We start from the raw sequence: 21162 nt of genomic DNA, 5'->3' as shown, positions 1-21162 counted from the left end.
TGTAAATGTTGATACTAAATATTTTTAGACCATTACTCGGGAAACCTTAAATGTAAATCCACATACCTCGTTACGAACTCAAAATATCTTCTACCTTCTCCCCTACCATATTGTCTACAAAATGTATGTATATTCCAAAGGGTACCGGAAAATTGTATGTAGCTTAGAATTTGTGTCCGTTACGTAATACAATGCCAGTCCTAAACTCAAGACACTATTATACGTTTAATACAGCTCCCATCTTGCTGAAGGGGAAAACTATTACATAATGTATTTGGTGCTGTGGAAACTCTCTTTTAGCTTTCTACGGGATGTAGTCAACAGACAAGACAAAAAGTCTGAACCGAGTATCATTCCTATACTTTCTATGAGGTCTATGTTCCTGTGCAATTTTATTGCTAGGCCCTCAGAATTTTAGTCCATCGTGAGTTGCCATGCTATCTTTTGGAGATCACTGATTTTTTTTGTAATACTGATTGAATACTGTACCTGTAATTCGTGTGGCGTTGGTGTGATGATCTAGTAATATCGGTAATACCGGAAGTGGCTAGAAATCGCTAGAGATAGAGCGGGTTCCAAGAAGACGCTTTTACCCATCATTTTGGTCTCATACGAATGCAAGAATTGCCTAAATCTGTAAAAAATAAAAAAATACTTATTTTTTTATAAGTCACGTCATTTGGATTTGTCCCTCCTTCTTCAGTATCGGTTGTAGTAATTTATTTTACAAATAAATCAGTTGCAATTTACTGGTATAAATTTCACTTGTCTAGGGCGGGTTTCAATTTACTGCTCTTGTGTAAGCTCAAAGTAGGTCCATTATTTATACGAGTATGTAATTGAAACCTTACTATCAAAAATATATGGCTCAATTTTAAGTGTTCTTAAAACTTGGTCTACGTGATTAGTAACTCGTTCTGTTAAACCACTCTTCTTGTTATCACTCATTCAGAATTCGCGGATGACGGTATTCCCATGTGATAGGGGCTAGAATGTATGTGAATTGGTTTAAAATAAACGCATGTGTAATAGTAATTAGGTGCTTGTTATTCCGTTGATGTATTAGCAATTGTTGTGCCAAGCATGGCACGAATTACTAAATATATCCATTCTTAAACTGATGTCTGGTTTATGATTTTTGGCGCCAGTATTGACTAGAATTGTAAGATCGATAGCAATATGGACTATCATGTTGAATAATTTACGTTTGTTTTAATTTTATGTAGATTTATTTACGAAAATGTAAATAAAAAAATGTATATTAATGTATAAGACCAAATAATGCAGTTTCCAGCGTAGAAACGTTTTACAGTCTAGAACTAAAATTAGGGATTATTGATTCGAAAACAGCGTTTAAATTACAATACAAAAAAAACACACACACACATCACGTCTAAGTCACATTCAGAAGTTAGAAAGGTCAACATTTGTTGTGAAAACTAGTTTAATTATTATAAAAAAGTTAAGAAAAGAGTTGTCTATTGAATAGTTACATATTCGCTTAGGAGTTGAAACAGTTTTGCTTTAAATATTGTTAGTTTGAAAGTTTAAAATAATTAATTAGCTCTTTTTTATGAGGTAAAGTCTATTGCAAAATTTTATCACCACTAGACATACCACTCTCGATTTCTTGATCTTCAATACTTTACTGTTTCTTTTGTAATAATTATTCGTCTCTTTAGTGACCTTTTCCGTGAATAAGTTTTGGTTTTATGCGTGTTTCTTCGTAAAACGCAACCAGAGCTAAAAATAAACGATAGTAAAGTTCGTAATTAACATAAATTTAACATCCTGTAATAAAACCGTGACATTTGAATATAGGACCGACGTAATGTCTTCATTTGTTCGTCTTTTTTGTGCATTCTTGTATTGCCTTGTCAATTTCTTTAATATCTAGATGTCAGATTCACTTCACGAGACTTTTTATTACTTTAGTTCTTTAGTTTTCAGTCATCTTACTGCTCTGACTTACTTAAAATATTTGGTAACATTAAATATTGTCAATCATTATTATTGCATTTCTATTAACTTAATAACATCCGTCCAAAGCATGGGTAATTATAGTAATATTCAAACATTTTAAAAAGACTGGACCAAACACCCTACCTTGTGGAACACCGTATGTAATTGTTCTGTTTCAGTCAATTATCTCATTCGTGCATTGTTTTCAGCTACATTAGATCCTTCCGTGTATTGTTTACCTACTGTATCATGTGCTATAATAAAAACTATTGCATGTTTCCTTATAATATATACTACGTATAACCTGTTTACATGCATAACAATACCCTTGTGCTTATCAAAAGGCGTGGTTCGATCTATTTACGGGACGTCGACGATGGCACCTTTTGGAATGGTGTCTACATTACTGCTTTTTAATATCTCATCTGTTTCTGATCTGACTACCTTCTGTTGATTAAAAATAAATATTAGACGAGAACAATCAAAGTTATATAAGCCATCAAACAGCTGAAACTCGAAAACTTTGTTCGAGTTGCGTTGCAGAGTAGTTCAAAACTACAATTTATGGGCAAAGTTTGAAGCATCGAAATATTTTGGCACACAGTGTGATAAACTTGCCCAGTTGTAATGATTGCAAAAAAAAGTCTAGTTTACCAACACTTATCGATTAAGTGAGTTTTATTAAGAAAATTATTATTTACAACCATGACCTGCCAATCAACTGACCTACTAATAACATTCGCAAAAATCCTCTCGACCGGATCTTATTAATAACAACAATAATGAATTTACATAAACATGTAGTTCTCATTCGCAGTCACGTTTTGACCTGTCATCTAAAACCGACCCGGTCGTTCTCAAAATACATTAAAATACCTGTCTGCTTGTCTTGTTGATAGTTCAAATGTCAATTGAGTTAGTATCAATTGTAAGGTGACGAAAAGACAGCAATTACTACCGCGTCGAGAGAATGAAGGCTTGAACAATGGATGGACCGAGAATATTATTTTCACATCATTACTGTATTATTATTTGGTTGTAGTATTTAGTGGTGTTTGTTTTCCTCAATGCATCTCTGACAGCAGAGAGGCATACAAATGCAGACACGGTTATATTGAGTTATATTTCAGTGTTGACCTTTACTAAGACTACCATAATACAACATAAGTCGTTCATGTCGTTCGTACTCATGATATTTTCGTTATTTGTTTGAAAATTTGGAAAGAAAAGTATAATTCTTTTAAATGTTATTCCGTATCAAAATTCTTATGAAAAATTCTAGTCAAATTCATCGTGTTATGATGTTATTTTCGTTCCAAAATTTAATTAAATTCTATGGAAAGCTGTTATGAAATTCTTTCTTTTGTTTTTGCAAGTGACCCCGAACCCTAGTAATTGAATGATTACGACCGCTTTTTTAAAAATAGAACGGAGATATTTGTTTATGATCTTAAAAAAATATCGTGTTTTTCCTTGCCTCGAGAAAATATATTTTTGCAGAGCTACGGCGGGGTGTGGGTAATTGATTTCGGGTGAAGGGTTTTGAAGCATCTACTCCCACTCTAATAGCCTAAACCGCACTTTACATGAGGTACTTACAGTATTTAGGTTGACAGGCGGAATTACCTTCGCATTTATAGCATTAGCATGGATGGAAAACGTATACAAATTGTTTTAATAGTTTGTAACATTAAACACTCTTTTTACGAGGCCAATTTAGAAAATACTATGTACTTGATTATGCAATTAATTATGTATTTGAACAGCTGTCTTTAAACTTACGAATAAAATCTTATAAGAGACCTCTGAGTTTACTCTGACATTTATTCTCAGGGTATTAAAAAAAAGACATAGAAACGTGTATCCTACTTACAGAATCAATAATTTCTAATTTCATTTCATTTCCCTTTAACATTTCTTCATAAAGCCCTCTGATGGAGAATTTCGAATTTATTGAACTCAAAAAAAGTGATGGTATATCCTCCCTAATTGTTATGTAAACTAGATGATAATAATTTTATTTCTAATTTATTCACAGCCTTCAGTGATGCTACCAATATGGACATCGGAGTTCCTCCAAGCAGTATCCCGGATGGACCCGAAGTTCATTGCCCTCCATCTTCAGGAAGTCGGCGGCAAAGCATACGAGAAGTCCATGCAATACGTCCAGGACTTCGTGCAGAGGCTCTGCGACTGTCCCGAGTTGAGGCTCTTCGATAAGATCAGGATATTCCTGGATGAGGACTTCAGTTCACCGGAGAAGTTTACTGTGAGTATATGTTTAATTACTGTCATCGCAAATTCAATCGATTGATTGACCTCTTGGTCTACTCGTTAGTGGCCCTGACTGCTACACCGTAGGTCTTGTCTTGTCGACAAATGTTTTTGTGATAAGCCCGTTCGTTTTCTGTGTCTGGGTTTAATATATCCATATTATTTTTGTATTTAGAAATAAATAGTTTTGCTTAGTTTAAGACTAGATGGCTTTCTGTGAAAGTTGTGGAATATTATATTATATTTTTATCTTCAAGTTCACGAGGCCTACTACCACATTTAAAAGTACTACGTTGCCTTAAATTACGCGTAGCGAACGCAGTACGACTACAATATCTTCCACCACAGCAAAAAAACTGCTACGAGATCGAGTTAAACTTTCAATCTCCTGGCTTACTGTCATACATAGCCATTTGCGATAGTCAGTAAGGTTCGTAAATCAGGCGCCATCTTCCATGATTGAAGCCATCGGATATCCGGCGGAGACTTGCGTTGCGCGTGTCAAGGGCCCTTTATTGTCTTTTTTTTTTAGTTCCGTGTCTTAAAAGTGGAAACAGGATTCTATTAAGGCTTAAACTGTCTTTCAGTTAGACTAGCTAGACAATTAACTAATAAATTCTCTTCTTCTTCTCTTATGATGTATTTCTATTGCCAATATATGTAACAAAAATCAGTATCAAAAGCGAGGTCAACTCATGCATGGTACAGGAATAAAATTGATAGGTGACCTATTTCTTTTCCTTTAGCCTATTTGTACGGAACCCTCAACGTCAGAGTCCGACTCAAATAGGTTTTACTTTATTATTTTACTTGTACGATATAAGGCGAATATTCTACATCGCCTTCTCGTAATGAACAGCGTATATTAATTTTCTTTTTTGCAATCTTAAACCTGTTTCGCGCACTCTTGATATTTATACAATATTAATAATATTGGTTTCGATTAATTTGTATTTGTAATTATCAATAATCGCTCTAGGAGCCATACATAATACTGTAAGATACTGGTTGTATTCTATTTTTTAATAAAGAAAAATGTGATGATGACGAACATCCAAAACACTTTTTTTAATAATGATATTCTATCTTATCTTATCAATTTCTTAATCAGATAACATTCGATTAAAGATGTTCTGTTTCCTGCAAAAATATAGCAAACTAAACTTAAAAAAGGACCAGGTTCTTTCTAAGGACAACAAGATACCAACTAATTTCCAATTGTTCCCCAAATCAAGATGTGCCTGTTTTATATTTTATACTAAACTACGCTTATTTATCATGCTTCCAAGTACCCCAACGCCGTTGGGCGTCTATAAATTTCGTGAATAAAATGGCCTATTTACCGTAACAAAATGTAACTTCTTGTTATTTATTCTCCTAATTCATTTTAGACTTAAACTGTCCCATTTAAGGGGTCTCCCTTCACACTAGGTACCAGTAAATTTTCTTTGGAAAATCTGTACAAAGTCAAGTATAACTCTCATTCCCCTTTGAACGGTGCGCGAGTTACTGGTTCGTCATCCACAAGTATTTGTGTTTTCCAAAAATGCTTCTACAAAGTCTAGGTGTTATTTATGCGTGTGTTTTGAATATTTGGGAGTCATTTGCGAACCATTTTTTTAAGTTTTTTGTTACCAGTTCTAAAGCAGTCCTGTTTATTTCTGACTGATGACTTTAATTCTTGCTAAGTCCCATGAAGCAGTCATAGCCTACAATAACTCTGGGACCTTAAAAAATAAAACTATCGAGCTCATTCCGGCACCTACCTATCACTATTAAATTCTTATAAAAAATTCTACAAAATACATGTCATCAATTTATGATTTCCAAACATTTTTCCAGGCTCTAGGCAATATGTACTTTGCTCATTCGTCCCTAACGGACCTCAAGATCTGGGACTTCGAGTTGAAGGCGTATGTCGACGCGGTTGGCAAGGAGATACACACAGGCAACATTGAGAAGGTTACCACCAAGGAGAAGGCCAAGTTCCCACAGCATTTCTTCCCTGAAGTAAGTTGTTCAGATACACTTGGATTAGGATGATCGTAGAACAAATTTGTAGGTTTGGAGATGGTTAAAATATAAGAAGGCTCGCAATTCCTTTGGTTTTTTTTCATGTTTGTATGTTTGGACTGGGTGGATTCGGTCGATTTAGGGTGGGTCAAAAATTAAGTTTGAAACTAATAATCCGTAGGAAAAAAATAACAAAAAGGGCTTTGCGACACCTTTTGTTCAGCTTATATTGTCTTAGATCTCTGACATGAAACCTTTTAGCTCTTAAGTGCTGCTTTTTATTTAGAAGTTTATTCAGTTTATAAATTATTTATTGGTAATACAGCTATATAATTGAATTGAACATAAAATGTGACTAACGTTGTTAATAGTAGAACTATTGTTAAGTTAACGTTACTACACAATAAAGAGGCTTCCACTTATCTTGAGGAGACACTTGTTTACGACCACAAATTCGTAATCATTGTGAGTCATACACAATAAATACTCTAACAGTAATACTATATAATATATAGTGCAATACACGAGCTTCCTTATTCCATATTTATATAAGAACCTTTAAATGCCTCCTTGGTGTTAGACCTGTTTCCCGGAGAAATTTTTAACAACCAGAGGGTCTACCACCACGTCTTTAAGTATTAATATTATGGCTGTTGAAGCGTAACACCACAATACACGGTGAAGAGCGGCATCTCTCTTCCCCACCCTCAGCAATATTACTCTACGGGCCCAGTTAGACGATGCGAGAAATACCATGCAAATTGCAATACATTGTGCAGCCGTCAAGCTCGGGTATCTAACGTGATATATGACGGCTAGCAATGAATTACAACTTGCACGATATTTCTCGCATCGGCTAAATGGGTCCTAAGGCCTGGCGGTAGACCTTCAGATCTCTTCCTTTGCATTTTTCTTCAGAATATAAATGAATACTTCAACCCTAACCGTTGTTAGAACACGTGTAAATACTTTTATTCAATGTCACTACCTTCGTGATAAGACTCTCGGTGTTTTCTAAGTTCATATGCACTTGTTCGGTTTCCCACGTAGTTTCTCTAATACTATTTAAATGACGCTAGCTTGTAAACGCTTACGTGCTTTTCAACCGTAAAGAAAAATGGGGTAAGTAAATAGTCGTGTCACAGTCGTTTTAACTTTGCATTTTTAATGATTTCCACATGAACTTTGACCTTTCGTATGACTATAAAGTTTTAAACCGGTCTTTTTGAATACACGGGATAACTTCAAGGGAAGAAACCTGCTTACATGGGGACAAAGGTTGAACACAAGAAGGCTTTGTTGAAAACTTCAATCTAGGTAGGCCTAGACAGCTTCATTAATTGGTAAGACTACACGCGTGCGTGTTGGTACTGCTAGGGGGTTACATTTTAGTGACGTACGTACGATCGTACTATCCGCCCCAGCTTTAGGCTGCGTTTCAACCAGATACGTTCGAGGATGCGTAGCGAGGTATGTGTTTGTAAACAACCAATAGAATCGCTTCATTTACCTCGCCTCGGTCAGCACATCTCTGGTGGAAACTCAGCCTTCTGATGGAACAGCTGAACAATCCAAAGCTAGCCGTGTACTTAAGGTCACTACGCCAAACCCGCTTAAGCCCGACGTGTCACGGGATTGACCCCGCGTAGGCCAGCGTTTGTGTGATCCACGAGGGCTGGCTTTTTAGTGCTGACTTGAATGTTTGTGAAACCCCCTGCAACACAAGTATTACCTTTCTCAGTGCGGGAGTTGCTTCTTTTTTAATTAAGATATTTACTTATGGATGTGATCATTATTATCAATTATTGCTTAGCTAAAAATTAATATTATTAATTATCCTTAAGTAATTATCCAACTTTATATCATAAAATTCAATTAGATACGAGTTGTTCCCCAAGTGGTTCAAACTTCATCCTATGGCATTTTGCCAGCAGCCGTGCATGTAACTCACTTTATGATAAAATGCACCATAACAGCTGTCTTTAATGAAACCACACTGTCCAGTATTCGCTCTAAAGTAGGGATGTCACTTATGAGCCATTTCGGTTCTGGATTCGGATACATGAGAAATATCATATCGCTATCTAAGCCGGTCAAGAATCCCTACTAATATTATAAATGCGAAAGTAACTCTGTCTGTCTGTTACGCTTTCACGTCTAATCCACCGAACTGATTTTAATGAAATTTGGTACAGAGATAGAGTTGACCTTGAGAAAGAACATAGGATAGTTTTTATCCCGGACTTTTGAAGAGTTCTCTTGGAAACGCGATATAACCGACGTCGACGCGGGCGAAGCCGCGGTCGAAAAGCCAGTAATATAATAATATCTGATAATATTTAAAAATATCTGATACCTAGTTTCAGTTCTACATTTTTTTATTTCATTTCTGGGTCAATTGACTCAGCTTATAGCGTTTCTTGCCAGATTAGAAAGATGCTGTGTGGTACTACTCAATAAGTCATTTTAAAACCCGCAACCAAAGTCATTTTCGAAAGTCGAAAGTGTCTGAAAAAGGTTTTTGATTATTTTGTTTCTTGGGCTAGTAAAAACCGATACTGAATTTCAAACCAACTTCGCCCTTATCAAAAAAATATCCGAAACCCTTCAGATATTTGTCACTTTCGGTTACTTTAACACAGCTCTATAACATCCCTATTTAATCTTGCATCTGCCTACATTAGCAGCACAATCTACATACAATATACGCCTACGTCACTTGATGTAATCTCGTTGTAACAAGGGCCCGCCATTCATGCGTCCACGGTCCGATTAGCACACGTCACGCATATAATTAACAAGGAATCTTAATGATTACAACAATTAATTTTATGTATTTGACGTAGGTAATAAGTATTACATGTACTTGGTATTATGTAAAGAGTCGTTTGTAGTGTAATTGGTAATGTTATTAGTTGAATTGACGAAATTAAATAGTGATTTATAGAGCATGTTAAAATAGAGTATTTGACAAAAAAAAATTAAGCAGTAAAAATGAGTGACACTTAATTCAGGGTCTAATTCAGGTTTACGCATGTAAAACGAACTACTTCCTAAACAATATCAAATAATCATCATCCTAGCCTTTTTCCAAGTATATTGGGATTGGCGTGCATTCTAACCGGATTGAACTAAGTACCAGTGTTTCACAAATTCCTATCTAACCTCCTCAACCCAGTTATCTGGGAAAGAATTTACCCCTTAGTTAAATTGATTGTTAGACTTCCTAAAGACTGTCAAAGATGTATAAAATAGTAGCCCGGTCACAAAATTAAACACGGAGATAGGTCGTTATGATATAGATGGTCACCCATCCAGAGACCGACCGTATCAAGTGCAGTTTAGCCACGAGCTCCTGAAGACATAAAGCTAAATATTATATTCTGTTTCAGTGCAAATGGTCCCGGAAAGGTTTCCTCCGTACTCGGTGGTGGGTGCGAGGCACGGCGGTGGAGTTCGTCAACATTCACCTGTTTCATGACGCGTCGAACCTGCTCGCTATAGAACCATTCCCTTCTGTAAGTTGTTAATCATTTTACTGTAATATTTTTGGTTTAAACAAGGCTTTATTATGGAGTAAATCTTTACACGTTAAGCTTGGCGGCTTAGATATATCTTTATTTGAGTACTTTTTTTTCTGGTATCAATAATATTTTACTTGTCATACAAAATAATTATTATAACTATATATCATTATAATTGTCGGCCTTAGTACGCGTGTGTCAGCTTCCGCAGCAGTTGTACGGGTGGTTTTTTATAACCTACAACCCTTACCAGTCCTTTTTACAGACAATCTTGGAGAAACCTTATACTTCTACTGTTTTTGCTGGCTGTATTTCCTGTACAATAAGTATATAACCTCCGCATAGGGGCTAATCTATATAAATAGTATAAACCTCCTTGCTAAAATACTTGTTAAAGGCTTTTCTAATTTTTTTCTACAGGTGTATTGCCGCAGTCGCCGGCGTGCGTTACGTCACACGTTACGTCATCTACACTCTGACGTCAACGCGGCGCCATACTTCATCTTCGGCGACTTTAACTTTAGGGCTGACACTGCGGGTGTAGTTAAGGTAAGGAGCTTGCAGATTATATGAAACTTAGTAAGATACGATATGTTGAAATGTTCTATGAGGTTTCTTGCCGTTTTTTCTCTATAGCAATTGCATTTTGGAACTTTGCATTTAGTCATTACTGTAACGTAGTGCCTTGAAAACTTATTATAAAAAATTATGAGTTTGATTTAGATTGGTAGTGTCTTTTTGGTTTCAACAATCTATCACAAAATATATCTATTAAGGAGAAGAGAAAAATCCCGAAGTCCGGATAGGGAGTCAAAATGGGAAATGTAAAGTAAAATTTATTGACCTAAATCTCTCCTGAAAGTAGCGGAAAATTAGGAATGAGTTATCGAAATTGGTGTTTATATTTATTTTGACCGTTTAGTTTTTCTCTTTTAAAACGACTCGCTCACGCGTATTGAAATAAGATATCCTATAGGTGGGGCTGGATCCCAAAAAAGACATAAACTTATATACTTTTTGCCGCTAGATCTGGCAACTGATCTATTTACAAAAACAAACTGAAAAATCATTTATACCTCAACAGAAAGTAACAGAAGACCTGTCAGCATCCCGCCTGCAGAACGGCGCCAACGTGGACTCGTCGCGGCTGCAGTACCGCGCCGCCGCCGACGGCCGCGTCGTGCTCACCATCGGGAAGAAGGAGTTCGCGCACGTCGACCATCAGAAGATATTCCGGGAGCCCTGGGTGAGTGCGGGGGGAGAGTAGGGAGAGACAGGCGATGCATGCAGGCCACTTACTGGCTTTTGCTGGCTCAGATTGATCAGGTACTTTCCTGAACAAGACAGTCCAGGGAATTGTCTTATTTAAAAAAAACGCCTCCCACGGAAGTGTCGCTGGGGGTTTTAATGCTTGTTCTGAATCTGGGTGTCATTGTGCATGTGATTTGTATGTTTGCAACACAAGGATTAAATACCTTACTGAGGGAGATGTTAAAAAAATATATATATATCGTTCCTCAGCTACAACGCTACGACCGCGAGTTGGAAGCGCTACGGCCGCACCTGTACGAGTTCCCCGTCAAGTTCCCCCCCTCGTACCCCTTCGAGGAGGACGTGCATCTGCCCACACACTACATGAAGACACGGTATGGATGTTGTTATTTAAAGTAGGTTTTAAATATAAGTGAAGATGGTTACTTATATATGGATGAAAATATAAGGAACCAGTTGTTGCCCGCAGATCCGCTTGCGACAGATCGAAAATAATCCCACGGGAACATAAAAACTGAATATAAACTATCCTATGTGTTAATCCTGGTTATATATTGTCTGTTTATGCTGTTGGAACAATATGAGATGTGATAACCTTTTTTTTTGTTTACTAAGTTTCGTCTAAATTGTATATCGTTCAGTGATATTTGCGTGAAACGTGAACGAACATCCATACTTATAAACTTTCGCGTTTATAATATTAGTATGATGTCCATAAAGGTGATTAAATAAAAATCATGGACGTCCGATATTTTTCGTCGAGTTCAACTGTATTTTAGATATCCAACCCCTGAATGATATTTTGGAATAAAACTTCTTTAGCGACTAGAAGGTTACTGGACGAGAAAGCAACGGAAATCCGTGACCGTTTATTATTCGGTTTTTAGATATTTTTGATTTCATCTGTATATAGCATATAATATAAACAAATCAATTAGAAATTGGAAAACAAAGTAAGGTGTAAAAATACATTAAACTGAATAATAATAATGATTGCCGTCTCGTACAATAGCAAAGAAGACAAGTGTTACTTTCGCTTTAAGCACTCTTTTATCTGTGTGTACAGTTGTCCTGCTTGGTGTGACCGCATCTTGCTCTCGCAGTCTGCGCGACTGCTGTTGCAGCACGCGGACGCCGCGCGGACTAATGACTCCAGGCATGTCCATGCTTCTAGGTAAATTATAGATAGCTGGTTGTTTAAAAATAAACTTATTTTTATTTTTAATAATAAATATAACCCTGCCTCTTAAACCAGGATATAATATATAACGTATACCTGTGTCTTAAGAGATAGTGTGGGTCACATAGCGATACATTAATGAATGAAGCCTAACCTATTATAACTAACCTGTATCTTTTTTTCAGGAAATCCGTGACAGACTCCACAGATAGCAGTGGACGGGTGTCGTCTTCAGACAGCAGTCCGGCCAGGTCCGGGTCCCCCGCGAGGCAGATCACGCAGGTATGTGGAGTACAGACACAGTTCTTAGGATTACTGTGTGGGTGGAATGTATGAAACGATTTATTTTCTTGGTATATTGCGGTGGAACAGCTGTCGTTCAGTCAGCTAATAAATCCAGCTTATTAATAGTTCTTTAGGGACTGAAATCTTTTGGCAAAGATTTAAATGAAATGAAAATTTATCAAGCAATTGTGTATAAAAATGTTTATTCTATGTAAGGGTAATCACATAGTGCGTTCCGCTTTACGCTTTGCGTGGGACCTTAAACTACTCTTATGTTCGTGTAGTCTATTCTTAGAGTATAATGTAGCCGAGCAGTTGAGGTCACCAGGCCAAACTTACTGTTCGCAATGTGTAACGGTTTCGAACCCCGCGTGTCTTCTAGGCGGGGATCAAACGTTCGATCGCTGAAGCATTTGGGTAACCCACAAAATATGCTTTTTACTAGAGAAACAACGCCGCGATAAATTATTCCGATATCTTGATATAGGGCAGTCCCGGCAAGACCTTGGAGAAGAAGAGCAGCATGGCGGAGCTGGACGCGTTGTCGGTGCCCACCGCTGGGATTAACTTCAGCAGGAAGAGTATTGCGGATCCTACCAGCGTGCAGCAGGCTATTAATGCCAGGTCAGTGTAGTGTTGGTCACTATTTGGGTTTTATACGTAAGTTGGGAAAGTACTAAGCAAGAACGTCTAGAGTATTTTTTGTAAAAAAGTTAGTTGACTGTTTTCGCCGGGATTTGTTCAAAGTGAAAAGGGGAATAAAGAAAGTAGTGGTTTTCTTTTGGATGTGTCAAAATCATTAAATTTTATGACTTGTTCACCTTGGGTTGAAAATAGGACTAGCTTACACAGGAGTTGCAATGACGGACATGTGTGGTGGACACATGGTCATCATTGCAACTCTTGTAAGCCAGGATCTAAAATGAAACCAATGAAAACCATCGAAACACTTGAGTTCGGTGTGTCCCAGGGAGAGCAATTAACTGCCTTGGAACGCGCAATGAAATTAATCAGAAAAGGTATTACCCACTCTCTTTTTCTTCTCGTTTTTAAAAAACGAGAAAAAAAAGGAGTGGGTTGCAGTCAACCCACTTCTCAGTTTTAGATTTCAACTAATTAAAATCTGCCTGTGATTTTACTGGGGCCATGGTAATTCCTTCGGACAAGCCTGCTACCCTAGCAGGAATCATCATTGGACTTCCATCAATATAGTGGCATTCTCTAAAGTATTAAAGTAGTCTAATGTGAAGTTTCATGAATTCTTGTATAACAAGTCGGTTTTCTCCCACTACTTCCTCCGAGGGGACTTCTCCCATACACTTGACCTACATTATAACGGGCCGCCTGTCCGCCGCAGGATGTGTGAGAGCGAGTGCCCCGCGCGGCGGCGCCTGGTGCGCAACCAGTCGGAGGGCGAGGCGGGCGCGCGCGCGCGGGAGCCGGGCGCGCGCCGCCGCCCCGCCTACGGCGTCATCGGGGGCGACGCCTGCATGGGCGACCACAAGGTGAGGCGCCCGACCACACACCTATGGAACTTTACTCCACACAGATATAACATCCATTGGCGACACTAAACTGTCTTATCGTTACAACTGGAGTGTCTGTAGTTTCTTCTTTGTAAATGTGAAAAAACGATCACATTGATTAAATAAATCATGATTATTTAATATTTTTGAGAAATAACATTCCAGAAATACTGTCATTAGTCACGTGACAACGAACGCCAATTTGCGCCAACGGCGCGTAACGTCACGTATTGCAACACAAAACAAACTTGACATTTGACAATATCCATATTAAAAGATAATTTGTAAAAACTTGTTATCCACTCAACCAAACAGTTCTTTGTTTAGCATATCGTGAAGTAACACGAGTCGTCATGACAGTTTGGCGTGTTTTTAGCCATAATGTCAAATAGTTCATAAAAACATAAAATATAATATGTTACAAATTGAATTTTACTGAAATATTCATATTTCACCTAAATTAGACCATAAGGCACACGATGAATTAGTTTTTCAAAATTAGTCAACTACCCTATTGTACAGCCTGCTGTCTCTATTTCCAAAATTGTTCTATTTGTCTATACTGTTCATTAATGTGATTATTATATTAATCGAACGAAAAAACAAAAGACCAGTTATAAATATGAAACGCTTACAAACTATGTAATACTCCCAGAGTATTCTAAAAAGAGCAATGTTATCGATCTTCAAAAGAAATTTAAATATTTTCAAAGAAATGTACCAAAAACAATTCAATATTGTAACCTAAGCTCTTGTCCTCAGCCGATCTACCTGCGCGTGATGCTGCAGAGCGAGCGAGGTAGAGTCCCGTGTGTGGGGCGGGCCCTGCCCCTGCCGCGCCTGCCCACGGACCCCAACCTGTACGCGTCCAACACCCTGACCCTGCCCCCCCTCTCCTGCAGCCACCCCGACCGCCTCGACGACCACAAGCTCAAACGGACTCGCACGGGCTCGCTTAACGAAACCATGCTCCGAATACCCCACGTCGAAATAACCTCCGCTGATTATTGCAGCCATGATGGTATTTACGTCAACGAGGTAGATAATACCTTACTCAGTGTTAGACAGTGCGTCGATCCTTATACCCCGGAAAGTATCGATTCTCATAGCCCTAACGTCGAAGCATCGTCAGGCGAAGACTTATCGACTGAAGTCACTGTATCGACTACAAAATCGACTAAACATCGAGACCGTAGTGTTTCTCCCACCCAACTAAAAAGTCGATTAGATAAATTACTTAATGATAAAGATGAGAAAGTTAAGTCTATTCCGGAGTTGCAAAGACTTAATAGTCGCGAGTCGTGCAAGTCGGAGGCTAGTAAAAAAGGGGGGTTGTGTTGTTTGGCGTTAAAGTGCTATGGGTTCTGTAGGCGGCGCGCGCGCAAAGTGAAGTGTGACTGTAGTGACCTGACTAAGTGTTGCACCTGAGCTTGTAGCTAGTGATGTGAACCCGACTAGTTTTTGTGTAGTCGATTTTTTTTACCTTCGAAATGTTACTTTAAAGCTTTTGACTCATATTGACTGGTAACGTTTCGATGGTACTTGTTTGACAATGCATTGTTTGTGCAGTTTTTTTTTATTTTATGTTGTATGGCACTTTGATTTTTTTGTTTAACCATAATAATGGTTATGTAAGACCAAATATGGTATTTTTACCATACAAGCATGGTATTTTAAACCCGCATGCATTTTTAACTTTAACATATCAATTTAATTGAATATTAATTTTAAGCTTTTCCAATTATTTTGTTAAATAATACTTATTGTGCTTACTACTAGTCGATATCGCGTTATTATAATCATTAGTTTAAGTCTACTTTACCCCCTCATCCCCACTCTAATAACTTGTTCGATATTCGAACACAAGAGTGGTAAAGCATTACCCTCCTAACGCAGTCGGGTAAAAGGTAAAAACCTTTTTAGGACATTCAAATTTATAAAAGAGGTTTCATACCAAAATTAATAACCATCAAAATTCCGGAGCATTTGACAATGGGGGTTTAGTTTTCAATGCAATAAAGTAGTTAATAATATTAATTTTTCGATAATAATAATATAATTACTCAATTTAATATGAAATTTATACCAAATGGTTTATATAAATCTAGTCTGTATGCTCAAGTGTTTAGCGATACGTACATTCGTATGCGTTCTGAATACTGCCATTTGTAAAAGTATTATTATAGTTGTGGGAAAGAGATGCCGTTCTACATCGTATAGTATGTTGTCTCGCTTACACAATTGTAATGATATTATTTTAAAATATGGTGGTAGTCTTCTTGATTTTTTTTGTTGACATATTTTAAGTTCAACTTCTGATAATGCTACAAAAAAAAAACAATTTAAATATTTTGTTGATCCGGTTTAGAAACTATGTTATGACTAGTTGAGCTGTTTCGAAAATCACTTCTATGGGGAAAATTGTCTTTAAGATACTCTTTTACTAAAGAAATTAAATAAAGAGGGCATAAATATCTTTAAGCAATAACAGCTTTATGAATTATTCCATTATAACTTGTCTAAAACGACGGAAATAAAACTAATCAGCACATAAAAATTTATTCAAAACTATCATAAGCCATATCAATTAACTTATTTTTGTTTTAAAGTTGACTGTACAATGAATTCTAATAAAATTAAACAAAACAAAAAACGCTTTGAAACATGATCTGTTACAAATACCACTCAACTTGAAATTGTCAACAAAAATAATTCTCATAAAAAGTATTATAAATCGTAATTGGTATATTAAACTCTTAATTATAAAGAAACAGTCACTATTAGTTACCATTGTTTTGGTTTAAAGTCACTATTCTTTTAAGACTGGTAACACTTTTGTTATTTTAATATTTATTTTCAGTGGCAAGACCTTTTAACATTAAAGTCATCTTTGACTTATATTTGAGATTTAGGTAATTGCAAAGTCTTATTTATTACGATATTTTGTTGAATCTTAATAACTCACTTATAATTACTTTTTTAGAAATTAACATACTTTATTATTCAATAATTAAAACACTAGTTATTTATACAGCTCGTTGTTTACTCGAATACCTATAGTTCTTAATCATGAGTAAAACTTAGCTGTATAAACAATTATGATTCAATATAAAAGTATTTGTTAGTAAAAACCAAAAATCCATAATCTTTACTCAATGATAGTGACTTTAGGTGTCAACTTATTATTAATAATTTAGCAATGCAATGCAATATGTAAAAAATGTGTCTTTGTCTGTATAGTTCTAAATTCTAATCCAAAATCACATAGCAATTGAAACTGAGTAAATTCAAAATTAAAAATTCAACATCCCACCCTACCCTATAATAAATTTATTTAATTTTCTAAACTCGGTTCAGGTATTCCGAAGTAATAGTCGTTTATTGTTAGAATAACTTGAGGTGAATTCATAATTATTTCTTTAATAAGTTTTTACTCAGACCCGACCGAAATGCTTTGCTTTTGGTCCGAAACTATTAAACCTATTCCAATGTAAGTACACATGAAAAACAGTTATTAAATAAATAATAGTGGAACACAAAAAACTCAGACAAACAAACAAAAAAACTGATCCTTACTCAACCTTATTATAATCTGATAACAATAAAATAGGCCTTAAATGTAAAGGTCTTGCCACAGTTGACACGATGTAATACGTAAGACGTATGTGAGGCACCCGACGCGGTGTGACACGTTAATAAACGTTATTCGCACTGATTTATAGTTTCATTTTGTTATTTATTTATTTATAGCAAAAAATATTTTTTTTTTTTCAATTTCATAATTATAAATCTCCCATACTCTTGTACTATAATCTCTTAAAGTAAGGTTGTTGGAAGTGAGACGCCGCTATACATATAGTGCCCTGTCTCGCTTCCACACATTTTAAGGCTCTAGACAGACGTACTGCATTTCAACTGCAATCCTACCGCAAATTGCATTTCAACTGCATTTCTACAAATTGCAGTTTGAACCAATCGTGCAGTCCGGTTGCACGCCGACTGCATTCAAAATGCACTTTTGTTTTGCAGTCGTTTCACTGCATTTTGCATTTGGATTGCATTGGATATGCAGTCCGTCTGTCTATCCCCTAAGAGGTGAGGTTAGACCCTCATGTTTTTTCCTCAATCCCTGTATTGTGTTGCTCCTCAGTTTGATGTTGTTCGTACGCTTTGCTTGTAAGTATTATTTTGTATTTTTGCACTATTAGTTACACAACTCACACACTTAATTTAGTTCATACCATGATTTACTTGTGAAGGTCAAATAGGTAGAGGATATTCACTTGAATCTTGAGGTATTACTTGGATCAACTGAACATCTTATCCTAGCTCCACAATGCTATTAGCTGTGAAAGAAAAACTGCTTATCTGACCTCCACAACTCTAAAAACAGTCGACCCCAACATATCTTTGAAAAGGCTAAACAGATTCATTACATTTATTCTACCTCTATAATCATTCAATATTTCTACAAGCAATTTTTAAACGTTACAGGAAACTTCCGCCAGGAGTTCCATTCTGAATCGTCTCCGAAACAAATTAAGCCAGAAGATCAGGAGACTGTTAACGACGCGCTTGCAGACTCGCCCAACTCACGGTACATACACTTTAACTTAGATAGCCCTAATAATATATTCAAAGAAACAGATATTTAAATGTTGTATCATTTTATTTATTCTTAAGTCTAGAGATTGAAGGAGATTTCAATGTGAAGTTGATTATAATAAGTTATTTGTTTTGATTACATAATCTTGTTAGTCTGTCAGGTACATTTCCATCATAATTTATATGTATTTTTATTTTATTAAAGTAATAAAAACACGTACATAAAAGAAAAAAATACACACCCCATATTTTTTGGAAATCTATCTGACGGACTCTTTGAGTTTTTATTAAGTCAAATGCCAAATTGATTCAATATTTCAGACTATTTAACTTCCATCTTGCCATGTGACATTTCTACAAGCAAATTATTTTGATAATCAAATCGTTTAAATAAATTGAAATGACAGATCTGACGCCCGTTTCCAAAAACGACGTACTGCTAAGTCACGTTCTTGAATGTCTATGTGTCTACCAGCATAACACTGAAGGCACTCTTTTGTATACACCGTGATTTTTAGTCGTCTTACAAAAGCAGCCCAGTTCATGTATCCAATGACTAGAACACGTCCATGATAAAAAATAGGTATTTATGAGATTTGAAAAAAAATTAAATGCAATTTTTATTCAATATTATGATGTAATTCGTAGTTTTTTAGAAACACAGCTCTGTTGCGAGTGCGGTCCAAGCCTTGTAACAATGGTGAGGGGCGCGGGCGGCGGCAATTTTATCATTTTTAAGAGTATATTTCAGATTTCTCTTGTTTAATTTTCTTCGTACTTATTATCTTAGTTGATGATAAAAAAAAAATCGCGCCTAGGGGTATTTTACGTCGTATACATAAACTGGGCTGCTTTTGTAAGACGACTAAAAAATCACCGTGTATAGTCATTACAGCAGGTAGACTTGAGGTTTCCATCCGTTTGAAAAGTTCAATAAGCGTCGAAACACTTGGGTTCTCCTGTCTACGTTAAAGATTGCAGAAACGTCACTTATCTACTTGCTATAATATAAAAAAGCTGGATAATATTAATTAAGAAACTCTTTCAAGCTCTAAATTTAATGAAGTTTTTATTAGACATTTCTTTTTAAATTTACTCCCTACATACATAATAATATCGCCAATTACATTAATATAATATGACGTAGACCTAAAAATAATATTAATCTTAGTATTTAGTTGTCAAATATAATATCAAGTTGTATTTAGAAAAAAACCGTAAAATTGTATCTAATTTTGGTACACTTATGGCGTTAAAAGTATTTACCACATTTGATTAGTATATATACATACATATTTAAATGATTCATGAATATTTCACTTCACTTTTACTGCAAAAATAATATTATAATAAATATTTTTAATAATTATTATGACATTCCAAAGTTTCTTGCATGTTGTAAATTATTTTTTGCATAAATATATTTAGTAAAATATATACTTGTATTCTAAATAATTATTACTTGAGTAATATTTTTTTTTCTTTATGATAAGTGTAATTTTATTTTTCAATAGAATACTCATTTCTTCTCTTTGTCTTTCCGTTTTGCTATATCTCTTAATAATTAAATTATTACTTATAATCATTAATTAGAGTCGAGGAGACGTCACAGGGTACTTTATTTGCCATGTTTTATTACGTTTATATGTGTATGTCATTTTAATTATGAATTATTTAATTTTAAAAGAAATTTAGTAATGATAAAATTGAAGTATAAGATTTGTTAACATAATTAATAAAAATACTTATAAACAATCAAATCTTAAAGTACCTATTTATTAGTATGACAAAGTATTTAACTTTAGGGATACTACCACCACCTAGGGCCTCAAAAATAAAGTTGCAATTGAGAGGGTCCCAGGTGCAGATATAAAGCAGGGTCCCAAATTTCAAGTTGCAATAGTGCCCAAGTCACAAAGTTTGGCTCCAAGTTCTAAGTGGTGGTACACCTCTAGATATAATAGTAAGCATTCAGTTTAAATCCGTACATTAAAACAACACTTTATATCGACAAATAAATAATTTAGACACAGCTTTCTCGAGTCTTCGTTTGAAAACACATATCCATTATATATACATAAAATAAATACAGTATGAATAGTAATTTAAAATTAAATAAATAAAATTTAGTATAAAACGTGTTCGGTGTCTATATTAACTGTTAAAATAGTATCTCATAGAAATAGTTAAATATAATTCTTTGCCCCATTTGTAAGAATATTTAAGTGTTTCTCCAATACAGTGTTTTCATATAGATGTCGTAGTGCGAAATGGGCGAATGTTTTAAAACCCATACAATACCATAACAAATAGCTAAGGTTAAAAAAAAAACAAATTTAAACTAATACTTAATTGATACAACGGTTTACTCACACGTAGTTATCGGGTTTGCCCGACTAGTTTTGTACCCAAATCAAATCCTTAGTCAGTTTGAGTCTGAAACTAGTCGGACGATCCCGATAAATACGCGTGAACCGTTGTAACATTATAGCGAAGACGAAATTCTGTCAAAAAATTTCAG

At 35.6% G+C, this 21162-nt stretch overlaps 1 protein-coding gene across 2 annotated transcripts in view; it reads left to right on the top strand.

Moving 5' to 3' along the window:
• The window catches only part of LOC113498973 (type I inositol 1,4,5-trisphosphate 5-phosphatase-like), a 28863-nt gene extending 9658 nt beyond the window's left edge, over nucleotides 1-19205 (top strand). The window contains exons 2-13 of one of the 2 annotated variants that reach the window (XM_026879264.1): nucleotides 4001-4231; nucleotides 6079-6246; nucleotides 9642-9767; nucleotides 10194-10322; nucleotides 10858-11019; nucleotides 11295-11419; nucleotides 12112-12219; nucleotides 12411-12507; nucleotides 12998-13134; nucleotides 13868-14015; nucleotides 14799-14835; nucleotides 18531-19205. In XM_026879264.1, coding sequence (XP_026735065.1) covers nucleotides 4001-4231; nucleotides 6079-6246; nucleotides 9642-9767; nucleotides 10194-10322; nucleotides 10858-11019; nucleotides 11295-11419; nucleotides 12112-12219; nucleotides 12411-12507; nucleotides 12998-13134; nucleotides 13868-14015; nucleotides 14799-14835; nucleotides 18531-18691 — 1629 coding nt within the window. In that variant the 3' untranslated portion in view covers nucleotides 18692-19205. Of the gene's footprint in view, nucleotides 1-4000; nucleotides 4232-6078; nucleotides 6247-9641; nucleotides 9768-10193; nucleotides 10323-10857; nucleotides 11020-11294; nucleotides 11420-12111; nucleotides 12220-12410; nucleotides 12508-12997; nucleotides 13135-13867; nucleotides 14016-14798; nucleotides 17752-18530 lie in introns of those variants that run through there. The other variant, XM_026879256.1, reaches the window with a different exon arrangement.
• The last annotated feature ends 1957 nt before the right edge of the window (nucleotides 19206-21162 follow it).

The sequence above is a fragment of the Trichoplusia ni genome, chromosome 1, assembly GCF_003590095.1.
Source record: "Trichoplusia ni isolate ovarian cell line Hi5 chromosome 1, tn1, whole genome shotgun sequence".
NCBI classification, from domain to species: Eukaryota; Metazoa; Arthropoda; class Insecta; order Lepidoptera; family Noctuidae; genus Trichoplusia; species Trichoplusia ni.
The sequence above is the reverse complement of the archived record's forward strand: the minus strand, read 5'-3'. Positions and strand labels throughout refer to the sequence as shown.